At 40.5% G+C, this 17,082-nt stretch overlaps 2 protein-coding genes across 3 annotated transcripts; both read right to left on the bottom strand.

Annotated features, from left to right (window-relative positions):
- Window positions 1-218: 218 nt before the first annotated feature.
- Window positions 219-8,255, bottom strand: znf839 (zinc finger protein 839). Its single transcript, XM_066673818.1, has 7 exons — window positions 7,006-8,255; window positions 4,351-5,292; window positions 3,732-3,923; window positions 3,442-3,534; window positions 3,171-3,317; window positions 2,365-2,463; window positions 219-1,788 (listed from the first exon to the last, which is right to left on the bottom strand). The coding sequence occupies exons 1-7, from the start codon at window positions 7,972-7,974 to the stop codon at window positions 1,084-1,086; spliced, it is 3,147 nt and encodes a 1,048-aa protein (XP_066529915.1). The 5' UTR covers window positions 7,975-8,255; the 3' UTR covers window positions 219-1,083.
- Window positions 8,256-8,946: 691 nt separating this feature from the next.
- Window positions 8,947-15,415, bottom strand: LOC136709039 (E3 ubiquitin-protein ligase TRIM39-like). Of its 2 annotated transcripts, none has more exons than XM_066684019.1 (8): window positions 15,279-15,326; window positions 14,825-14,912; window positions 12,644-13,185; window positions 12,125-12,214; window positions 11,791-12,024; window positions 11,564-11,702; window positions 10,298-10,324; window positions 8,947-10,157 (listed from the first exon to the last, which is right to left on the bottom strand). In XM_066684019.1, exons 2-8 carry the CDS (start codon window positions 14,889-14,891, stop codon window positions 9,610-9,612), a joined length of 1,647 nt encoding a protein of 548 aa, XP_066540116.1. In that variant the 5' UTR covers window positions 14,892-14,912; window positions 15,279-15,326; the 3' UTR covers window positions 8,947-9,609. The 2 variants fall into 2 exon arrangements, with proteins under 2 accessions (XP_066540116.1, XP_066540107.1); XM_066684010.1 differs by having other exon boundaries at window positions 8,949-10,157; window positions 12,125-12,220; window positions 15,279-15,415.
- Between the last annotated feature and the right edge of the window lie 1,667 nt (window positions 15,416-17,082).

Raw genomic sequence — 17,082 nt, 5'->3', positions numbered from 1 at the left:
GTTACTTTTTGACATTTCTAATTAATATATTGTTGATACTATCCTATAACATTCCTACTGACATATGGTTAGTGTTTGCACAAGTATTTTTGCACAGCATTTTATGTGTCATTATAAATAAGTCCACACTTTAACTTTTAGCAATAGCTATGAGCACATCTGTATCTAAAAAACACTCCAAACATGGATGTATCTTTTTCATCAATTCAATGTTTAAATAACTTTTTTTTTTCCACACAATTGAATTTATACACAATGTATAAAATAAGAAATGATTGTATAGATTAAAACCCCAGTTCCAAAATCTCACTCGCAAAGATAGATTTAATGTCATCTGCTCATGTTTTCCCTTCGTATTACAAATGTTGAGATGTCTGAAAAAACACAGTATGCCCAAAGGTTTTATAAAAAGTAATAAAATAGTGCTTTTTTTAAATGACCATTGAACTGGACAAACTACTATTTAACATATAACAAACAATGAAACACTTACAAAGAGGTAACCTTGGATTTTATACACTTAAGACATGTTTAGCCACTTGCTTCTTGATGTTTTATAGATCTGAAGTTAACATCATGCAGCTCAATTTTTCTTCCCGTGGAATAGAAGGAAGCTTATTAGTACACCTAATCCATCTTCATACACCATCCTCAGACCAGTTTAATACTGAACCATGAACCTATAGCAGTTACTCACTGCGTGAAGCATTCTTCTATTCAAACTCATCATCTTTTCACGTTGTAGTGGAACGTATTCTCCCCCCATTAACTGTTCGCTGCTTCAAAACCTTAAAATATAGGTACATATACCTCTGAAACACTGCTGCTAGGGGAAGAGAAAGAAGAAAAGCCTTTGGCAGCTAAAATAAAGTAACGCTGTGTCAAAAACTCCTAAATATTACATACTTGGAACCAAGGTATGAACCAAAACAATGCACTAAACAATAATGATAGCACTTTGTTTTTACAAATTTACAAAGAATTCCAATAAAAAGTTCCTTGAAAATAAACACACAACAATGCAGACAATTTGCTTGGAGTGGATGACCAATTACAGATGGGCTTCAGAAAGCAGAAACTCCCTTATGTCTGTCTTTCTGTTTCAATACCGAGTAGAGCATGGACAGTTTCTAAAGGCACCCCTTCTGGAGCCTCAATATGCATGGTGGTGCCATCTGGCCCATTCACAATGACAATACCTTTGGAGGCTAGTTCCTCAGCACTCTGTCTTACAAGGCCTTCTGCTGTCTGAATGAATATCTCTTCGGCCTGGGCAGTTTCTATCACATGACTGACTGCAGGTTCTTCCACCATTTCTGCGTCAACCAAGCTGTCCACCTGTGGAGGGTCACTACTTCCTTCCGGCGGAGTTCCCTCTTGAGGCGCGCTCTCGGGTACATCTGAGCTCAGGGCCTGTTCCAGCTGTTCCATCTGATCTGCAACATCCACATATTCCCTGCTGTTTAGATCTTCTGAAATCTTCTTATCAGTGGGTTCCTGGAGTTTAGCAGCCTCCAAATCACCAGGAGCAATTCCTGTGTCCATAGGTTCCTCTTCTGTCCTTGCTCCAGGTGTTTCAGAACAGCTCGGCAAGTCACCATCAACCACAGCCACAGAGTTAAAGTTCTCCAGACGAGTTAAAACTACCTGGGGTTCGCGCAGTAATGTGGAACCATTGCTAGCATCATCCTTCTGAATACCATTCTGGATCTTAATCGGCGAGTCATTTTTCTCTCCACCACAGTTTTCCATTTTGAACCTCTTTGCTGGAGGTAACATTTTGGTATTCTGGAAAGGATAAAAAGGTAAACAGGCCTAAATAAACAAAAACTACACACTAATGTTTGTATTTAATGTTGAACATAATATGAGGTACAAATTCCAAATAAAGGGTTAAATATGCAGCTTTTTTGTAACGAAACATGCGGCAGACAAATGTTCTTTATGTACTGACAATATCCACAGTTTAGTATAAATGTGATAAGTATCATAAATACAGGAGGTCCTCGGGTTATGTCAGTCCCGAGTTACGATGTTTCATGGTTACGACATATCTCTATTTACTGTATAAAGCCTTGTTCCGAATTAAGTGGTTTTGCGTCGTAAACGTCGTAACGCAAACTTCGTGTTTGGTGTGCGTGGCGGAAGAATACACGGTTAGGCGGCTCAGGACCAAGGAGGATAGGTGTTAGGATAGGATAAGTGCTTACAGTATGTTATTTACGTACAGTATGTACGTATGTTCCAACTTACACCGAAAATCAGTTTACGACGCGACGTAGGAACGGATCAACGTCATAAGTCGAGGACTCCCTGTATACACTCTTGGGTTAAAGACAATGTCACATGAAAACCTGTGCTCACCTCAATACTCTGTAGGCTCTTTGTGGCCTGATTTGTCCTCACTGTACTCTGAGTGGAGCCCACATTACGTAGATCAGTGACACCCAATGATTTTAAGACCTTTAAAATAAACAATTTTTTTTTTTTTATTAAAAAAGGACATAGATACATTTCTTACCATCACATGTATTAAACCTGTAGGCGTACTAATATAAGAAGATAAGAAAAAACAGTAATTCTTCTACATATGAACCTTCAACTTGCAAACATTCAAAAGATACAAACATACAAAGATACAAAATTGGAGATTTTTAAATTGTGGGACGTATGGTTAGTTGGTGCTCTACAGGATCCCTCACTTTGAGTGAACATTTACACTAGTCACGTGTCTATGACATTCAATTTTGGCCAAAACCTTTTGGAATCATTCACCAGGACACATGTGAATTTTTGCTGTCTACACACAATTTGTTTACTTGTGAATACATTATATTTTATCGTGTCCAGACAAATTATTCTAAAAAGTTTAGTGTAGCTATTTTTTTGTCCCCAAGTATTAATTAACAATACCCCAGGACTGAATAATGTCAGGTGTAAAGTGCAAGAGCAGTGGTGATGGAGCTGGTAAGGCTAAGAAGTGGCAGGCCATGAAAGTCTGTGTTTTGTTTATTATACTTTTTTTATACAGAGACAAGTCGTCTTGTTAGAAAAGTTTACTACTGTACAATGCTGGATTAATATGCTAAATTCGTATGACTTTATAAGGATGCACATTTAAATAAATAATGGATTTTATTTTGCTACACTGTAAGAAATTGTTATCTTACCTCCATATTGTTAATCTCTAGAGCCGGTCGGGATGCTGGTGAAATACTAAAGTGCTCTTGTGCCATCTTTTTCACCTGGCTGTGGAGTTGCTCAAATTCATGATACACACTTGGAAATTGCTGTCTTGAGGGATGGCCTTTTTCCACCTTCAATGGGGGAAAAAAGACATTATCCACATGATCCCACCCCCTCAATATTTACTATTGAATTTACACTACAAACTGCAAAATCTGATATTAATTAAATCTTGACCGTTCAGAAGATATTTACCTTCATCAGCACAAACTCCCACACAGTCATGACCTTAGCTAAGCGTGGAAGGACAATCTCCATCAGGTCTTCATCATCATACTGTCGTATAAACTGAGGAGAGAAACGGGAAGGGATTCTACTTTATTTTCCTTAGTGGTACCTAAAACTTTTGACTTGGAGAGCCAAACAGATGTTTGAAGCAGCCAGACAACAAAAATGTTGTTGCTACACCATATTTAAAATAATGTCTACTGTAGTGCAAATAATGATGGCACTCTAAATTGGTACCGAATTGTTTTCTTTCTTACTTCTGTGAGTCGAACTCTCCGTCTCTGTTCCTGCTGCTCCACAGTAGCTGCAGCTGTGAGGTACTTAGGTGGCCGGCCCCGTCGCCCTCGCTTTGGTTTCCGTCCAAGCCTTTTGGGCAGACTGCTTTTGCCTGATCCTTTAGGCCTCCCAGGTCTCCGTTTTTCTACAGGTCTTGTGGAATCCGCTTGCACCTGTTGACAATTTGACAGTTAGACCTTTTCTGTCTTTGTCATTTATCATCTTCATTGTCATGCTGTCCTGAGGATTGTGTTGACATTAATCTGGGAAACTTGTTGATAGGACTCTAGAGACTATTCACACCATGTAAAATAAAAAAAAAATATATAATGTGATTTACACAGTGGAACATCCACTCATATTTTGATGCATTTAAACACTGAGACAAGGGAGCACGTTAATTTTATGCAGCATAGCAGTCTTTAAGTTTCTTGAAAGATGATTCAGATATACGTGTGTTTGTTCGATCTGCAATCTTGTCATCCATAAAATCAGACTTGGTGTGAACAGGCCTTTAGAACCCTTTAAAAATAAATATCTATTTAGTAAACTTAAAAGCTTAAAAATGTTCAGGCTTAGGTAAAGAAAAGGCATCTTAACTTTTTGTGTAGTAGCTGCTTTCACAGGACTGGTTTTAGGGGCTTCTGTAACGGTCTCTTTCTCTGGTGATTTAGCCTCTTTTTCTTCAGGAGGGCAAGTCTGGCTTTTGTTGTGACTGGTATTTAGTCTATAGTGTCTGTTCAAACCAGCCAAGCCTATGTAGGCTTTCTCACAGGTTTCACATTTAAAGGCTTTTTTCCTAAGTGATAAACCATCGTCTGCCATCTTCTTCTTGTTTTCATCACCCTCTTCATCCTCCACACTTATCTCAGAGTAGTCATCAGAATCAGACTGATGGCTCTCAGCCAAGTCCTCGTTCTTGATGAACTTATAGTCCTTCACTTTGTGCTTTGGCGGCCGGGACACCCGGCCAGATCGGGTCTGGATTTTTAGAGCCTTCTTCTGCCGATTCTTTTCTTTGGGTTTTTCCTTGTCCTTCTCCTTCTCTTTTTCCTTTCCGACTGCTGGAGGCAAAACCTTAGTGACCACTGTAGTGACCTTAGTGGGTGGAGTCAAAACCTTTGTGGTTGGGGATGCAACACTGGTGGGAGGCGTTGGAGTTAAGATCAAGGTTTGAGGAGGGGCTATGACAGATGGCTTGGCTGCAGGATTCTTCGTGGGAGATGGGCTGGGAACAGCAGTAGGAGCTTGGACTTTATGCACAATAGGGACAGAAATGCTGCTGACCACTGGAGCTGGCTTCTGAAGGAGAAGCTGAATGGGAGGCTCTCCTGGATTCTGTAAAAAATACTGCTGCTGTCCAGGCACCGGTGTTATGTGGATAATCTGCGGCGTGCTGACTGTTGCCACAGTGGAGACTTTCACCAAAGGTTGGCTCACGGGCAGACTTTGGGGCTGTAGGATTGTGATGGGAGCTGCTTGGTGTTGCTTGATCTCCGGTTTGGGAGCTGCCTGTACTTGAATGTGGATTGGCTCAGAAGGCTGGTGATTTAAACAGAAAACAAAAATCACTGGGTAAAAATAATACTGAACAACAAAGGACAAAGTATGTCACTTAGCCTAAACGAGTGGTTTTCAACACTAGCACTTGAGTTTGTCTGCCGCAGTCCAATAAATAAAATAAATAAATGACATACATCTCCAAAATAGAAACTTTACAGGAGAATTCAAAAACATAATCTTTCAATGAAAGTGTAAGTGTGAAAATATATATAATAAATTTGGAGCATTTCTATTGCCCAATTTCACAATACAAAAATCAACAACAGCTACAATATATTACATACCATTGTGTACATGATTTAAAGAGCATTTATTAATTCATTCATTGTCGCTTATCCAGTTCAAGGTCGCGGTGTGTCCGAAGCCTACCCAGAATCATTGGGCGCAAGCAGGAACACACCCTGGAGGGGGCCCCAGTCCTTCACAGGACGACACACACATTCACTCACACCTATGGACAAATACCAACGTGTGTTTTTGGACTGTCGGAGGAAACTGGAGCAACAAGAAACCTATGCGGACACAGAGAGAACACACCAAACCCCTCACAGACAGTCACCTGGAGTGGAACTTGAACCCACAATCTCCAAAGCCCTGGAGCTGTGTGACCGCGACACTACCTGCTGTGCCACCATGCTGCCCGAGTTAAAGAGCAGTCTTATGTTTATTCATACATTTACAAGATATGGGATAACAATGTACCGTTTTTAAATGAACTCTGCATCTTCAAATGTTTTTCTACTCAAGACACTTTCGGGGGCAATTTTAAGACGCCTGTGTTGGCTGCCACCATACCATGTGTCGACAGGAGGGATGGACTGGGGAGTCCCAGCAAGAGGAGTCAGCTGTCCTCTCTTGGACTTCCAGCCTTGGATGGCGGAGGTTTCATTGGAAACAAATGGGCAATCTTCCAATGATGCTGACCCTGTTCTTCAATTGTCAGGACCTCCAGATGACCACCATAGAGCAGCTATCACTTGTATAGTGGATTATTTTTTGTGCTGCACTGATACACTGGCCACTCTATAACACACCTACCTTCTTTGTCCATCATCTGTTGCTGCACAGTTTGTGTTGGTTGTTCTCTAACTCACCGGACACTGTTGTCTGGATATTTTTTGTTGATGGACTATGCTCAGTCCAGCATAGTACAGCACTGGTGTGTCTGATCCACTCGTACCATTACAACCCTCACTAACACATCGCAACCACATCAGTGTCTCAGCACTGCAGAGTAGAAAACACAACCCAAATAATACATGCTCTGTGGTGGTCAAATGGGCGTCCTGATAATTATAGAACAAGATGATGAGGGCTAACAATATAATACAGAGCAATGGCTGGAGTACAGTCTCTACTTGCAGAGCTATAAAGTGTTTGTGTGTATGGTCGGTAGAGCTGTAAAAATGAATGAGTGTAGTAACAAAAGGGATCGTTTTAATATGAAGGTTCAGTTTTGTAGAAACTGGTACATTTACAATAAATTCCAGTGGATCCTGGAAGCAAAAGGTGTGTGTCACAGTTGTGGAGGTTCAAAAATATTCTCATGTACACAATTGGGGGGGCACCACAGAAAAAGTTTGGGAATTACTGCTGTAACTAAAGCAAAAAAATACACTGGGAAAAGGGCATTGCTTATGGGGCTCCAGGATCTTGTCTGATATTCAAACAGATCTACTCTGACGGTCTTACCTTGGGCTGTATGGGGTGGGCTTCGTTGTGGGTCTGTTGAAGAGCGACCTGTTTGGCGGCGGTCTGCAGCTGCTGGGCCGCATTTTGGACAATGGTGAAGGGCTGCGTCGGGATGGTAGCGGTCAGAGGGGCTCCCGAGATCAGACTCCCAGGCTCCAATGTAATGTATGAGGTGGGTTGAGCTGTCACTGTCTTTTGCAGGATTTTAGGAGCATGGACCCGGGCCGGCTCAGTCTGGGCGATCACCTGGGTCTTATTGACGTGGTCTATAACCTGCTGCACGTCCACTGGCGCGATGGCCACGGGTTTGGCCGAGGGAGCAGGGGGTGGGGCAGGTTTGGGTGCAGGGGCAGAATTTGGGACAGGTTTGGGTGCAGGGGCAGGGTTTGAGACTTGGGCAGGTTTGGGGGCAGATAACGTTACAGGGGTAGGAATAGTTTTGTGTGTCTGCGGCTGCTCGAAAATGCGCGCCGCCTCGTTTCCCGTTACTTGGACAAGATGCTGTTTGGAGAGCTGCTCGATAAGCTGCTGCTGCTCCTCGGCGCTCAGTCCCGAGCTCTCCACGAAGCTGCCGTCTGGTTGCACGTAGATGATAGTGGTGGCGGGCGATAGCGCGTTTAACAAATCCGCGCTCACGGTGGCGCAGTCCGCGCCCTCGGCACCCTCCGTCTGCACGTAAGACGTTAAAACCTCAGTTCCTAGAATGTGTCCGATCACTTCCTGACAGCCGCCCTCTACCTCTTTAGTCACGGCCACGTTCAGGTTAACGGTCTCGGGCCCCGCTCCGGCCTCGTGCAGGCCCGTACCTGCACCGTCCATTTCTACTGCAACTGCTTCCTCGCTTTTCGCCGTGTCGCCCGCATCGCCCAACTCGCTCTCGGTGCTACTCGGCTCCGGAGCACGACTCTGAGCGCATTCGCCGACGAGGACCGCAGCCCCACCGCCGCTCTCCTCCTCGGTGTCCGCCATTTTGAGAGAGTCCCGCTCCGGAGAGAGGCTCTGGCAGAGACTGAAGGAGAGGAGCCTATAGACCGAAGCGCTCGGAAAAACGGTTCAACTCCACACAAAGAGCTCAAGGGTCAGATACGGAGATAAACATCTCCTCCGTGACTGCAGCAGCGTTAAACCGAGGCGAGCGGAGACCGTAACGGAGAAATAAAGAGCTCCATCCACGCGACGAGCAGCGGGCTGGACAACAACAAACGCCGTCACTTCCGACGCCAGCGGTGTGCGATTTGTGAACCGACTCTTTTAGTGAATCAGAAGAACCGATTCACAAAGAGTAGCACGGTACATCACCACAACGAGGACTCTGCTGCCGTGGCTCTCTGAGGATGGCTCTTCTGTGCTGGCGGAAATGACGCGCATGCATAAGCAAATGTGCATTTATAAGCAGTTCTGTGGTAGGAATTTAGCTAGAATAGACAACTAGCCTGTCCCATCAACATGGACAATCGTAAGGAAACTAAAACAGCAAAATGTCCCATCTGTTTGTTTTCTTGGGCTGTGGTCAGTGCACTTTGTTCGAGGCACTTGGTCTATTTTTCCCCACTGTTCACAAGTTCAATATAATGGCTCAAATCTCCACACAGAATTATTTCCACATGTGGATAAACCATGACTCTATTCTGAACCTATGTGACGCTGCTCTAGTTAAAGCAGACAGAAGGAGAACAGGTTTAAAAAAAAAAAGCAAACTTCCTCAAAAATAAATGGTAGAAACAACATATACATTTTAATATATTACTCCTGGCCAGAAATGTCTTCAGATGCTTCAGATTAAATAAGCTGAGTAAATGAACACATAGAATCAAACACATCAAAAATAACATGCTGAACTCAAAATGTGTATTATGCCACATTTGTTTTGAGTATTTCTTAAAAAGGCAATGGACCTGACCTCATGTGGTCAATGCTGAGTTTGTAGAATATTGGTGTTCTGTATTGATGTACAAAAAGGGCAAGCTACTTTGCATTTATTGAGGATTAAACATTTTATCTACAAGCCTGAATTATATGATTTAATTTAAACACCACAAATGACTCACTCGGTAAACAATGTAAGTAATATTAATGAGAGGGAAATGATCGGAAACATCAGTGGGTTATATTTTAATAAGCGTAATTCTTAGCCTTTGGGGCAGAAAAAAGGGATAATCACAATATACAGAATGTAACATTAAAAGTCTGTTCATTTACAACTGATTACATTCATTAGTTAAGATGTGTTTTAGGACAATTTTGTTAGTTAACCAACATTATTAACAAAAAATGTTAATACTTACAGAACAAAAATGGTCAATTAAATATTGATACATCTGTTGTAAACATTTTAACTCTAATCCTACAGAAATGCAGCCGTAGTCTCTATTGAAAATTGTTTGGCTTAGAAAAAAAAACAAGACAAAAATCCTTGTGATGACATTAAATGAAGGTGGTAAGAACTTTTGGGATAACTACTACTACTTTGGTGTGTATTTTTTCCACAGTTTTTTCCATTAGCTGGTGCATACTGAAGGCAATGTTATGGATTAACATATTTAAAAAACTAGTTTAGACCCTTTGGTATTCCTTATCTGAAATACTGTTGAAATACTGTTGACTTTATTCATTCTTTGGCATGGGGGATATGATCAGTGGAGCTGAGTTTTTATTCTTATCACTAATGCCAGGGCAGAAGTATGGATAGAGCTCCTCAGTGAAAGATTGACCAGTAAAAGAGTAGATAAGAGACTTGGCCCCTACATCATAAAAGGAGACAAGGCCTTCCTCGTAATCCACAAATACCCCCACTATCTGGGGCCTGTTTCGGAGGGGCAGGGGGATGAATGTACCAGTGCCAGCCCTATACTCAATCCCGTTGGTAAGAATTATGGTCCAGAACCCATTCTTGGGACTTAGTGTAATCACCCCCTTTCTGTTGATGTTGGCTTGGGCTACACCTAAATTCCACTCAGCCTTTCCTTTGACTTGTACTTCATAGTAAAATTTCCCAGAGGAGAATCCCTCCTTTCCAAGGACCATGATGTAGCAGGTGAATCTCCTTGGATTGTCAGGAAGCCTCGGGTTTCTGTCTCCAAAGACCACTTGTTTGCCATCATCCGATAAGATGAGTTTGGAATGAGCTGTATCAGGATCCAAAGTCACATCCACTGAGAAGAATACATTATGTAATGAGTGTGCATGCATTAAAAAAACTTATAGACCTTACATGGAAAGACTTCATCACTATACATTATAAGGTATATTATAGGTCCTATTATAAGTGAGAAAATCAGAAACCAGCATATACCTGCATACTGCTGAATCTTCTTCAGCTCTGTGTACATTAATAACAAAAAAGTTAATAAACATTAGGTCAGTAAGAGCTTATTCTCATTTAAACTCATCGTATAGCTTCTTACAAAAAACCTGTGACTACAGATATCCACTCTATGTCCAATAGTAGCTAGACAGCCCTTTTAATGACTATTTTCAACTACTATAAAAGAAAGGCGTGAAATGGAACAAGCATTTTGTGGGTCTATAAAAACAGTTTATAATTGTAATTATCATTCATCATCTATTAATCAGCGGCACGGTGGCGCAGCAGGTAGTGTCACAGTCACACAGCTCCAGGGACCTGGAGCTTGTGAGTTCGATTCCCACTCCGGGTGACTGTCTGTGAGGAGTTGGTGTGTTGTCCATGTGGGTTTCCTCCGGGTGCTCCGGTTTCCTCCCACAGTCCAAGAACACATACCATAGGTGTGAGTGTGTGTTGCCCTGTGAAGGACTGGCGCCCCCTCCAGGGTGTATTCCTGCCTTGCACCCAATGATTCCAGGTAGGCTCTGGAACCCCGCGACCCTGAACTGAATAAGCGCTTACAGATAATGGATGGATGGATCTAATAATCCGTGGTTCAGTGAGAAGTATAATTTGAACAATTTCCCCACCCAATGCTATGAAAAGTCTATTAAAAGACCAAAACCTGGCGCACTCAAATCTAAAGCAAATGAGTTTTTAGTCACAGACTGTTTTTAAAGACTGGGGTCTTGTAAGATTCCCATAAGCTAAGAATAAACATATAATAATATTAAACCAAAAAAAGGACTTAACATTTAAGACAGCTATTCAGACACCAAGAAATCTAAATGATGAGAAGGTGCCACGACTCAATTTATTTTGACCTCGCAAATTTGTTTGCAACAATGAAACTGCTTGAAAAGTAGTTTGGTGTAAGGCATGTTTAAGACAGGTTTGGCGAAGGCATGTTCAGCATTTTGCAGCTGCACGGCTAACACTGCATATGAACAGTAGAAGTCACCCACATCATTTCCCATATCCCCAAAGCTTCTCTCAGTTCACTTAAACCAAATTTAGATCATTAATACATTTGGGAGTATAGGTTAGGACAGTATGAATACACACTGTAAAATGGTACAACTTCATGTAGCTAAAATCAATGGGCAGCCATTTTAGAAAAACAGAGTCTGCTCCCAAATTTTGCACATAAGAATATTGAGGCCAAAGTTAACAACAGTTATTTCTGTTGTTTTCTTTTCAATAGAGAAACCTTACCTGATTCAGACAGACTCTCATTTAGAGATTTCTTAAGCTGAGACAGAGCCTTCCTTAGGGGGTTCAAACAGAGATGAGAGTCGATGTGAATGTCTGTCCAGCTTTTGTAGTTCAAAGGGCTGCAGAGGGATGAGGATATCTACAGTCCAGCAGAAGAGAGGACAAAACCTCAGCATGAGCGGTTTGTTCCGCGTTAGCCATTACTGAACAGACTTAGAAAGACTAACCTCTATTAGGCGGAGGTGGTCCTCTGTATGCAAGACCTTCTCTAGATCATTATCTCTTTTATTTAGTTCGGCAATTTCCTGCTCCAGCTCTTCAACGAAGCCCTCAGCTGTCATCTCTGCAGTTTTCTGCTTCTCCTCCAACAAATCAAGCAGTTCAGCCTGGCTTCTCTCAATGGAGCGCATCAGACCACCCAAGAGCTCGACACTGTCTGCAATCTCTTTCTCTGTGTTTTTCTAAATAAAGATATCTATGCTTTAATTTTGTTTGTCAGGTTTCTACATAAAAATTGCATGTAAAATCTACAGAAAATGGCACAAACAAAATTTCACTCACTTTTCTGAGGCCAACAGAGAACTTGATCTCTTCAATCTTCTTCATTCGATTCTGGATCATCTGCTGCACCTTGGTTTGCGTATTACTCATCTGTATCTATGAGAAATTATTTGCTATGTTTCAAAATGCATTATGACTGGGACGGTGAAGGTTAGTATGTGCTTCCTTTTCTTTTTTAAAACCTGACAGTTCTACACGCGTGGAGGGCAATGCTAAGTGTTGATTGTTTCTTCAGCTAAAAGGTGCCTGATGGGTTAATAACCAGAAATGAACTGTACAAAATTTAAGGTGGACTGGAGACACCAAAATGCAAATTCTCCATCACTTAATGTGAATATAAAATGTCAGCCTTGTTTTTAGACCTTCCTCCTTCACAGTTCCAACCCAAAGCATCATTAATATAAGGTTTGAAATCTGATTTAAACATGCAGTCATTCTTCTTTCTAAATTATTATAATTATTAGGCAGTTGGGGTGTGTGCTCAAAACTAACTTTTGTATAACTGTCGGTATATCTCACCTTCCTCTCTCCACTCTCCTCCTCCACAGGAATAGTGCAGTGATTCTTGTGTTCCGTTTCAGTGCAGAACTGACAGACAGCAGTCTGGTCATCTATACAGAACAGCAGCAGGGGTCGCTCATGTTTCAGACAAATGTAGTCATCCAGTTTCTTCACCGGGTCGATTAGCTTGTGCTTTTTGAGTTTTGCAGTGGTGTGTGACTCTAAATGAGCCTCACAAAAGCTCACACCACAGTCCACACAGGATTTTAGGGCCTTCACTTTCTTTCCAGTGCAGACATCACAGAGAATCTCAGGTTCATTAAGATCACTTTCCGTCTTGAATTGGTCTTCAGCTTCTGTCTGAGTTGTATTGATACTGAGCTCTGGTTCCTCTGTGAGCTCCTCTTCACATAATGGACAGTGACAGACTTGACTGCTGTCCCATTCATTTGTGAGGCAGGTTTTGCAGAAGGTATGTCCACACGGAGTTGTGACTGGATCAGTTAACACATCCAGACACACTGAACACAGCTCTTCACATGGGGGGCTGCTCGAGTCACCTGCAGCAGTTTTGGACGAATGTACATAGTATATACATATTTTTTAACCTGTTATGTGCTTAAAATATCATTATATTAGCCAAGTCTTTTCAAATATAAAAAAACCCCAATAACAAGTATTTCTTTCATAAAAGTTATTTTGTTTAAGATAATGGTGTTAATGAAGAACGGTCAACTCATCGTAAAACCTTGGTTTAAATGAGAAGTTCAGAAGAAAGGTATTTCAGACATTTGTCAAACACCAAGACAAATTTTAATACTCCTCTGAAAATCTAGGGATTTAGTAGTATGCTAATGACCTAGCCTAGGGTGACCAGACGTCCTCTTTTAAAAAGAAAAAATAACCACTACACACTGCAAACTACTATTTTCTTTTAAAGGGGAATTCCATCAACTTCCTCATTTTATAGTTGGTCAATATTTGACAAGTAAACAAAGGCAAATATAGTGGCCTGATGTCAAATGTGTAGAAATATTCAACCAGGTGTCACAATGTGTTCAACCCAAGACCTTTTATTTACTATCCAAAAACTATCCAGTGATGATAAAAAAAATGTCTTGACCACAGGAGGAGTAGCAGCAGAGGGACAGAGCGTTGGAGAGAGAAATGCAGAATTCAGTTTTTTACTTCTGTCTTTCTGTTCTTTGTTTAGCAGTGTGAGCTGTTGTAGGATTTGCTGGATCTTTCTCTGTTTTTTTAGTGCCACAGATGTATTTTGTATTATCCGATTGTTTTATTTATTGATCCCTATCTGGATATAGAAGGTTTTTTTTATTATTAAATATAGCATTACCTACTCCAGCTTTAAAGGTGACATTCACAATTGTAATAAAATAAAACACTTTTTATAACATTTTCTGTTTTCTAGCTATTTGCTAGCTCTCCAATCTGTTTGGGCACTGATAACCAGTCTTATTTGTTTACGAAGCCCCATTGTCAGTAAAAGGCTAAAAAAGCAATGTGTCTTAGTCAGGTTTGCTAGGCTTTCTCTCTCTCTGCTCACAGCAGGGAAAAGACTGCATCTGTAACCACAGAGAGAACTCCAAATGTTGAAAAGCATAATGTGAGATGAGGATATTGTTCTATTCCTCTTCCATAGGTGGGTAATATAGACGCATTTTTGTTTGGTTCAGATTCCTTAAGGTGAAAATATCTCCAAATTTTGGAGAGTTCTAACTGTATGAAAGTTAACACAGCGAAAGTGCTACAAAACTAATTCAAGTTAAAGTTAAGCCACATACAAACAAGTCGTTCTTTTCCGAAAAAATACTCCGCTCAGTGTTAACAGACGTGGACCTTCTGAACGTAAACCAGAGAGAACTGCGATTCCCTACAATCGTAGACATTCCTTTTAGCTTGTTTATTTAAGCCCTAAATTTTATGTTTTTAAATTATCTTCAAGGTAGGTTTAATGAGTATTAAATGCATGTCATGTCTGGTTCTACTCACTACCACTGTGAATAAATGTGACATATTTCTCAGGACATTTATCATCAAACCTTTCTGAATTAATTGAATATATATTTAAAAAAATTAACTATGAAGAATTTGGAATATGTAGTGGAATATTCCTTTGGATACAAAATAACATGAAAGTCATCATGGATTAAAAATAAGCATAGAATTCCCCTAACTTACCCTCAGGTGGGTCCTCCATGCTGTCACTTCTGCCTTCTCTAGTTTGTGTTGATGAGGAGTCTTCCATTTCTTTTTTTCCCTTGAAATCCTTTTCAGATGGATATCATATTACTCATAAAATAAATAAATAAATAAATAAATAAAAACAGTATATTGGTATAACATTTCTACATAAACAACACATCTGCAGGGACTGGAGATCTTGACTGTTTAATATTATTTATCTGCAAACTGTTAAAACCACCTATTGTCTTTCAGCCAGACAATACTCAGATCTTAGGTCAGGAAGTGTAATTATTATTATTAATAATGACAGCAATACTCCAGTTCCATCAGTTAAGCATGGTGGTTGACCTCTCACTGTATTTTTACACCTTCTATTTCCTCAAATGAAGCTGTTCATTCTTGTTATTTGCACAGTTGTCATCAAGGAAGCTTACGCTAAAATGCTTACCTTGTTCGTGCTGTTGGCCTTTTCCTGGAGGATCAGACTTGGCTGTGTTTAAACTCTACTCAGTGTAACTGAATATCCCAGTGGTTAAAATGAGCACTTTAAAAGCAAGCTTGCTGATTGTTTATGGTTTCACTACTACTTAACTGGTCCACAGTCAATACCCTGTTCATCTTTTTCTGGATTTGAATGGGTTGGTTCCTCATATGTTACATGGAATTTCTCCATTTTGTTTTATGTCATTTGAATACTGGGGGAAGTCCATTGCGTTGTATAAAACTTTTATGAAGAATGTACTTGCTCCAAAGTGCAATGAATAAAGAACAAGTGGGAAACTATCTGAAAATGCGATAAAACTGTATCTGTCATTTACTCACTTGGACCATTTTTTTAACAGAAAAGATTTTCAATGTTTTCAATGGCAAACTTAAATCTATTTGTTAAATAATTTAGAAAATGATACCTGCAACACACTCAATAAGCAGTGGCCGAGGCATGTTTACCACTGGGTCATATCACTGTTTATTTTAATTATACTTTTTAATCGGTTTGAGAGTTGCATATACAAACTGTGGACTCATCTGACCACAGAACAAGTCCAAAGAACTCCAGACAAAAGTAATATATGGCTTCCTCTTTGCACAGTAAAGTTTCAGGTTACATTTCCACTTACTGGATATTTTTGTGGTATTATGAACTGTGCATGTCGAAAGATCATCGAACTGACAAATCACTCACTAAATTTGGCACAAAGTGCTGAACTACAACTCATACTTGCTTACAAATCTCTGCTTTAATACTCAGCCCTGATGATCTCCTCTGGTACCGATGTAATTGCTGATTGTGGAAACTTCCAGAACAGTGTTATAAATTTTCCAGTCTTATTTTGCTTCTGTCCCAAATTTTTGAGTGTGTAATATTATTACTTATTATATATTATATATTTATATTTACAGAATACAATTAGGTTTGTCCACATTCACTTTTGAGTCGTCAATCCACCTTTGGACGACTCAAAAGTGAATGTGTGGGTGTGTGTCACCCTGTGAAGGACTGGCGCCCCCTCCAGGGTGTGTTCCTGCCTTGCGCCCAGTGATTCCGGGTAGGCTCTGGACCCACCGCGACCCTGAACTGGATAAGCATTTACAGACTATGAATGAACTAGGTTTGTCAGTGAACAAAGAGTTATAGTTTTGAATTTTTTATTGCACTTTTAGAAAGTGACCCAACTTTTTGGAAGTGTGTTTCGTACATTAACTTACATTAGAGGTAAAGAAGGGGTTTGTTTATATACGAAGGTTGCTATTTTGATTTTGGAGATAAAAGGATACTGAGAGTGATTTGGGACAGCTTTTGTAGGGTCTTGTGAACTCTATAAACACTGCAGTAATCAGTGAATATAGTGCAGAAAGACTGCAGTGATCAGATGCTGTGGAAAGAAAGCCCTATCTTTTTAAACCTTTTCACATAAAGGAGGTCAAAACAGCATTACATTGTAAGGAAACTTTAATTATAAGAAGGCCTCTGAAAAAGACTATACTTCCTCACTATTAGTGCATCTCTGTGTGCAGCATTTATGCTTGAATGCCATCCACATTCATACCAATTTAGCTGTCCACAAGACGTCCACATGACAACTAGTGAACAGCAGATGGCAGCATAGCACCAGTCTGTCTGTGTGTTCCATGCTGCTATTTTTGCAATGGACAATTTCTCAGACTCCCAAGAGTCATACTACAAGCATTTTAACATTGCAATCTGTTCTGCTGTTTTTCTGCTTCGTTGATCTTCATCTACCAAGTCCCCA

The sequence above is a fragment of the Hoplias malabaricus genome, chromosome 1 (assembly GCF_029633855.1).
Source record: "Hoplias malabaricus isolate fHopMal1 chromosome 1, fHopMal1.hap1, whole genome shotgun sequence".
Classification (NCBI taxonomy): domain Eukaryota; kingdom Metazoa; phylum Chordata; class Actinopteri; order Characiformes; family Erythrinidae; genus Hoplias; species Hoplias malabaricus.
The sequence above is the reverse complement of the archived record's forward strand: the minus strand, read 5'-3'. Positions and strand labels throughout refer to the sequence as shown.

Coding starts and splice junctions, on each gene's coding strand:
- LOC136709039 (XM_066684010.1), bottom strand. CDS start 14,891: ATGGAAGACTCCTCATCAACACAAACTAGAGAAGGCAGAAGTGACAGC. Junction 12,025..12,124: donor TCTCTGTTGGCCTCAGAAAA/GTGAGTGAAATT, acceptor ATCTTTATTTAG/AAAAACACAGAGAAAGAGAT. Junction 10,325..11,563: donor TGAGAGTCTGTCTGAATCAG/GTAAGGTTTCTC, acceptor TAATGTACACAG/AGCTGAAGAAGATTCAGCAG.
- znf839 (XM_066673818.1), bottom strand. CDS start 7,974: ATGGCGGACACCGAGGAGGAGAGCGGCGGTGGGGCTGCGGTCCTCGTC. Junction 3,924..4,350: donor AAGCAGCTACTACACAAAAA/GTTAAGATGCCT, acceptor AATTGTCAACAG/GTGCAAGCGGATTCCACAAG. Junction 3,535..3,731: donor GGAGAGTTCGACTCACAGAA/GTAAGAAAGAAA, acceptor TTCTCTCCTCAG/TTTATACGACAGTATGATGA.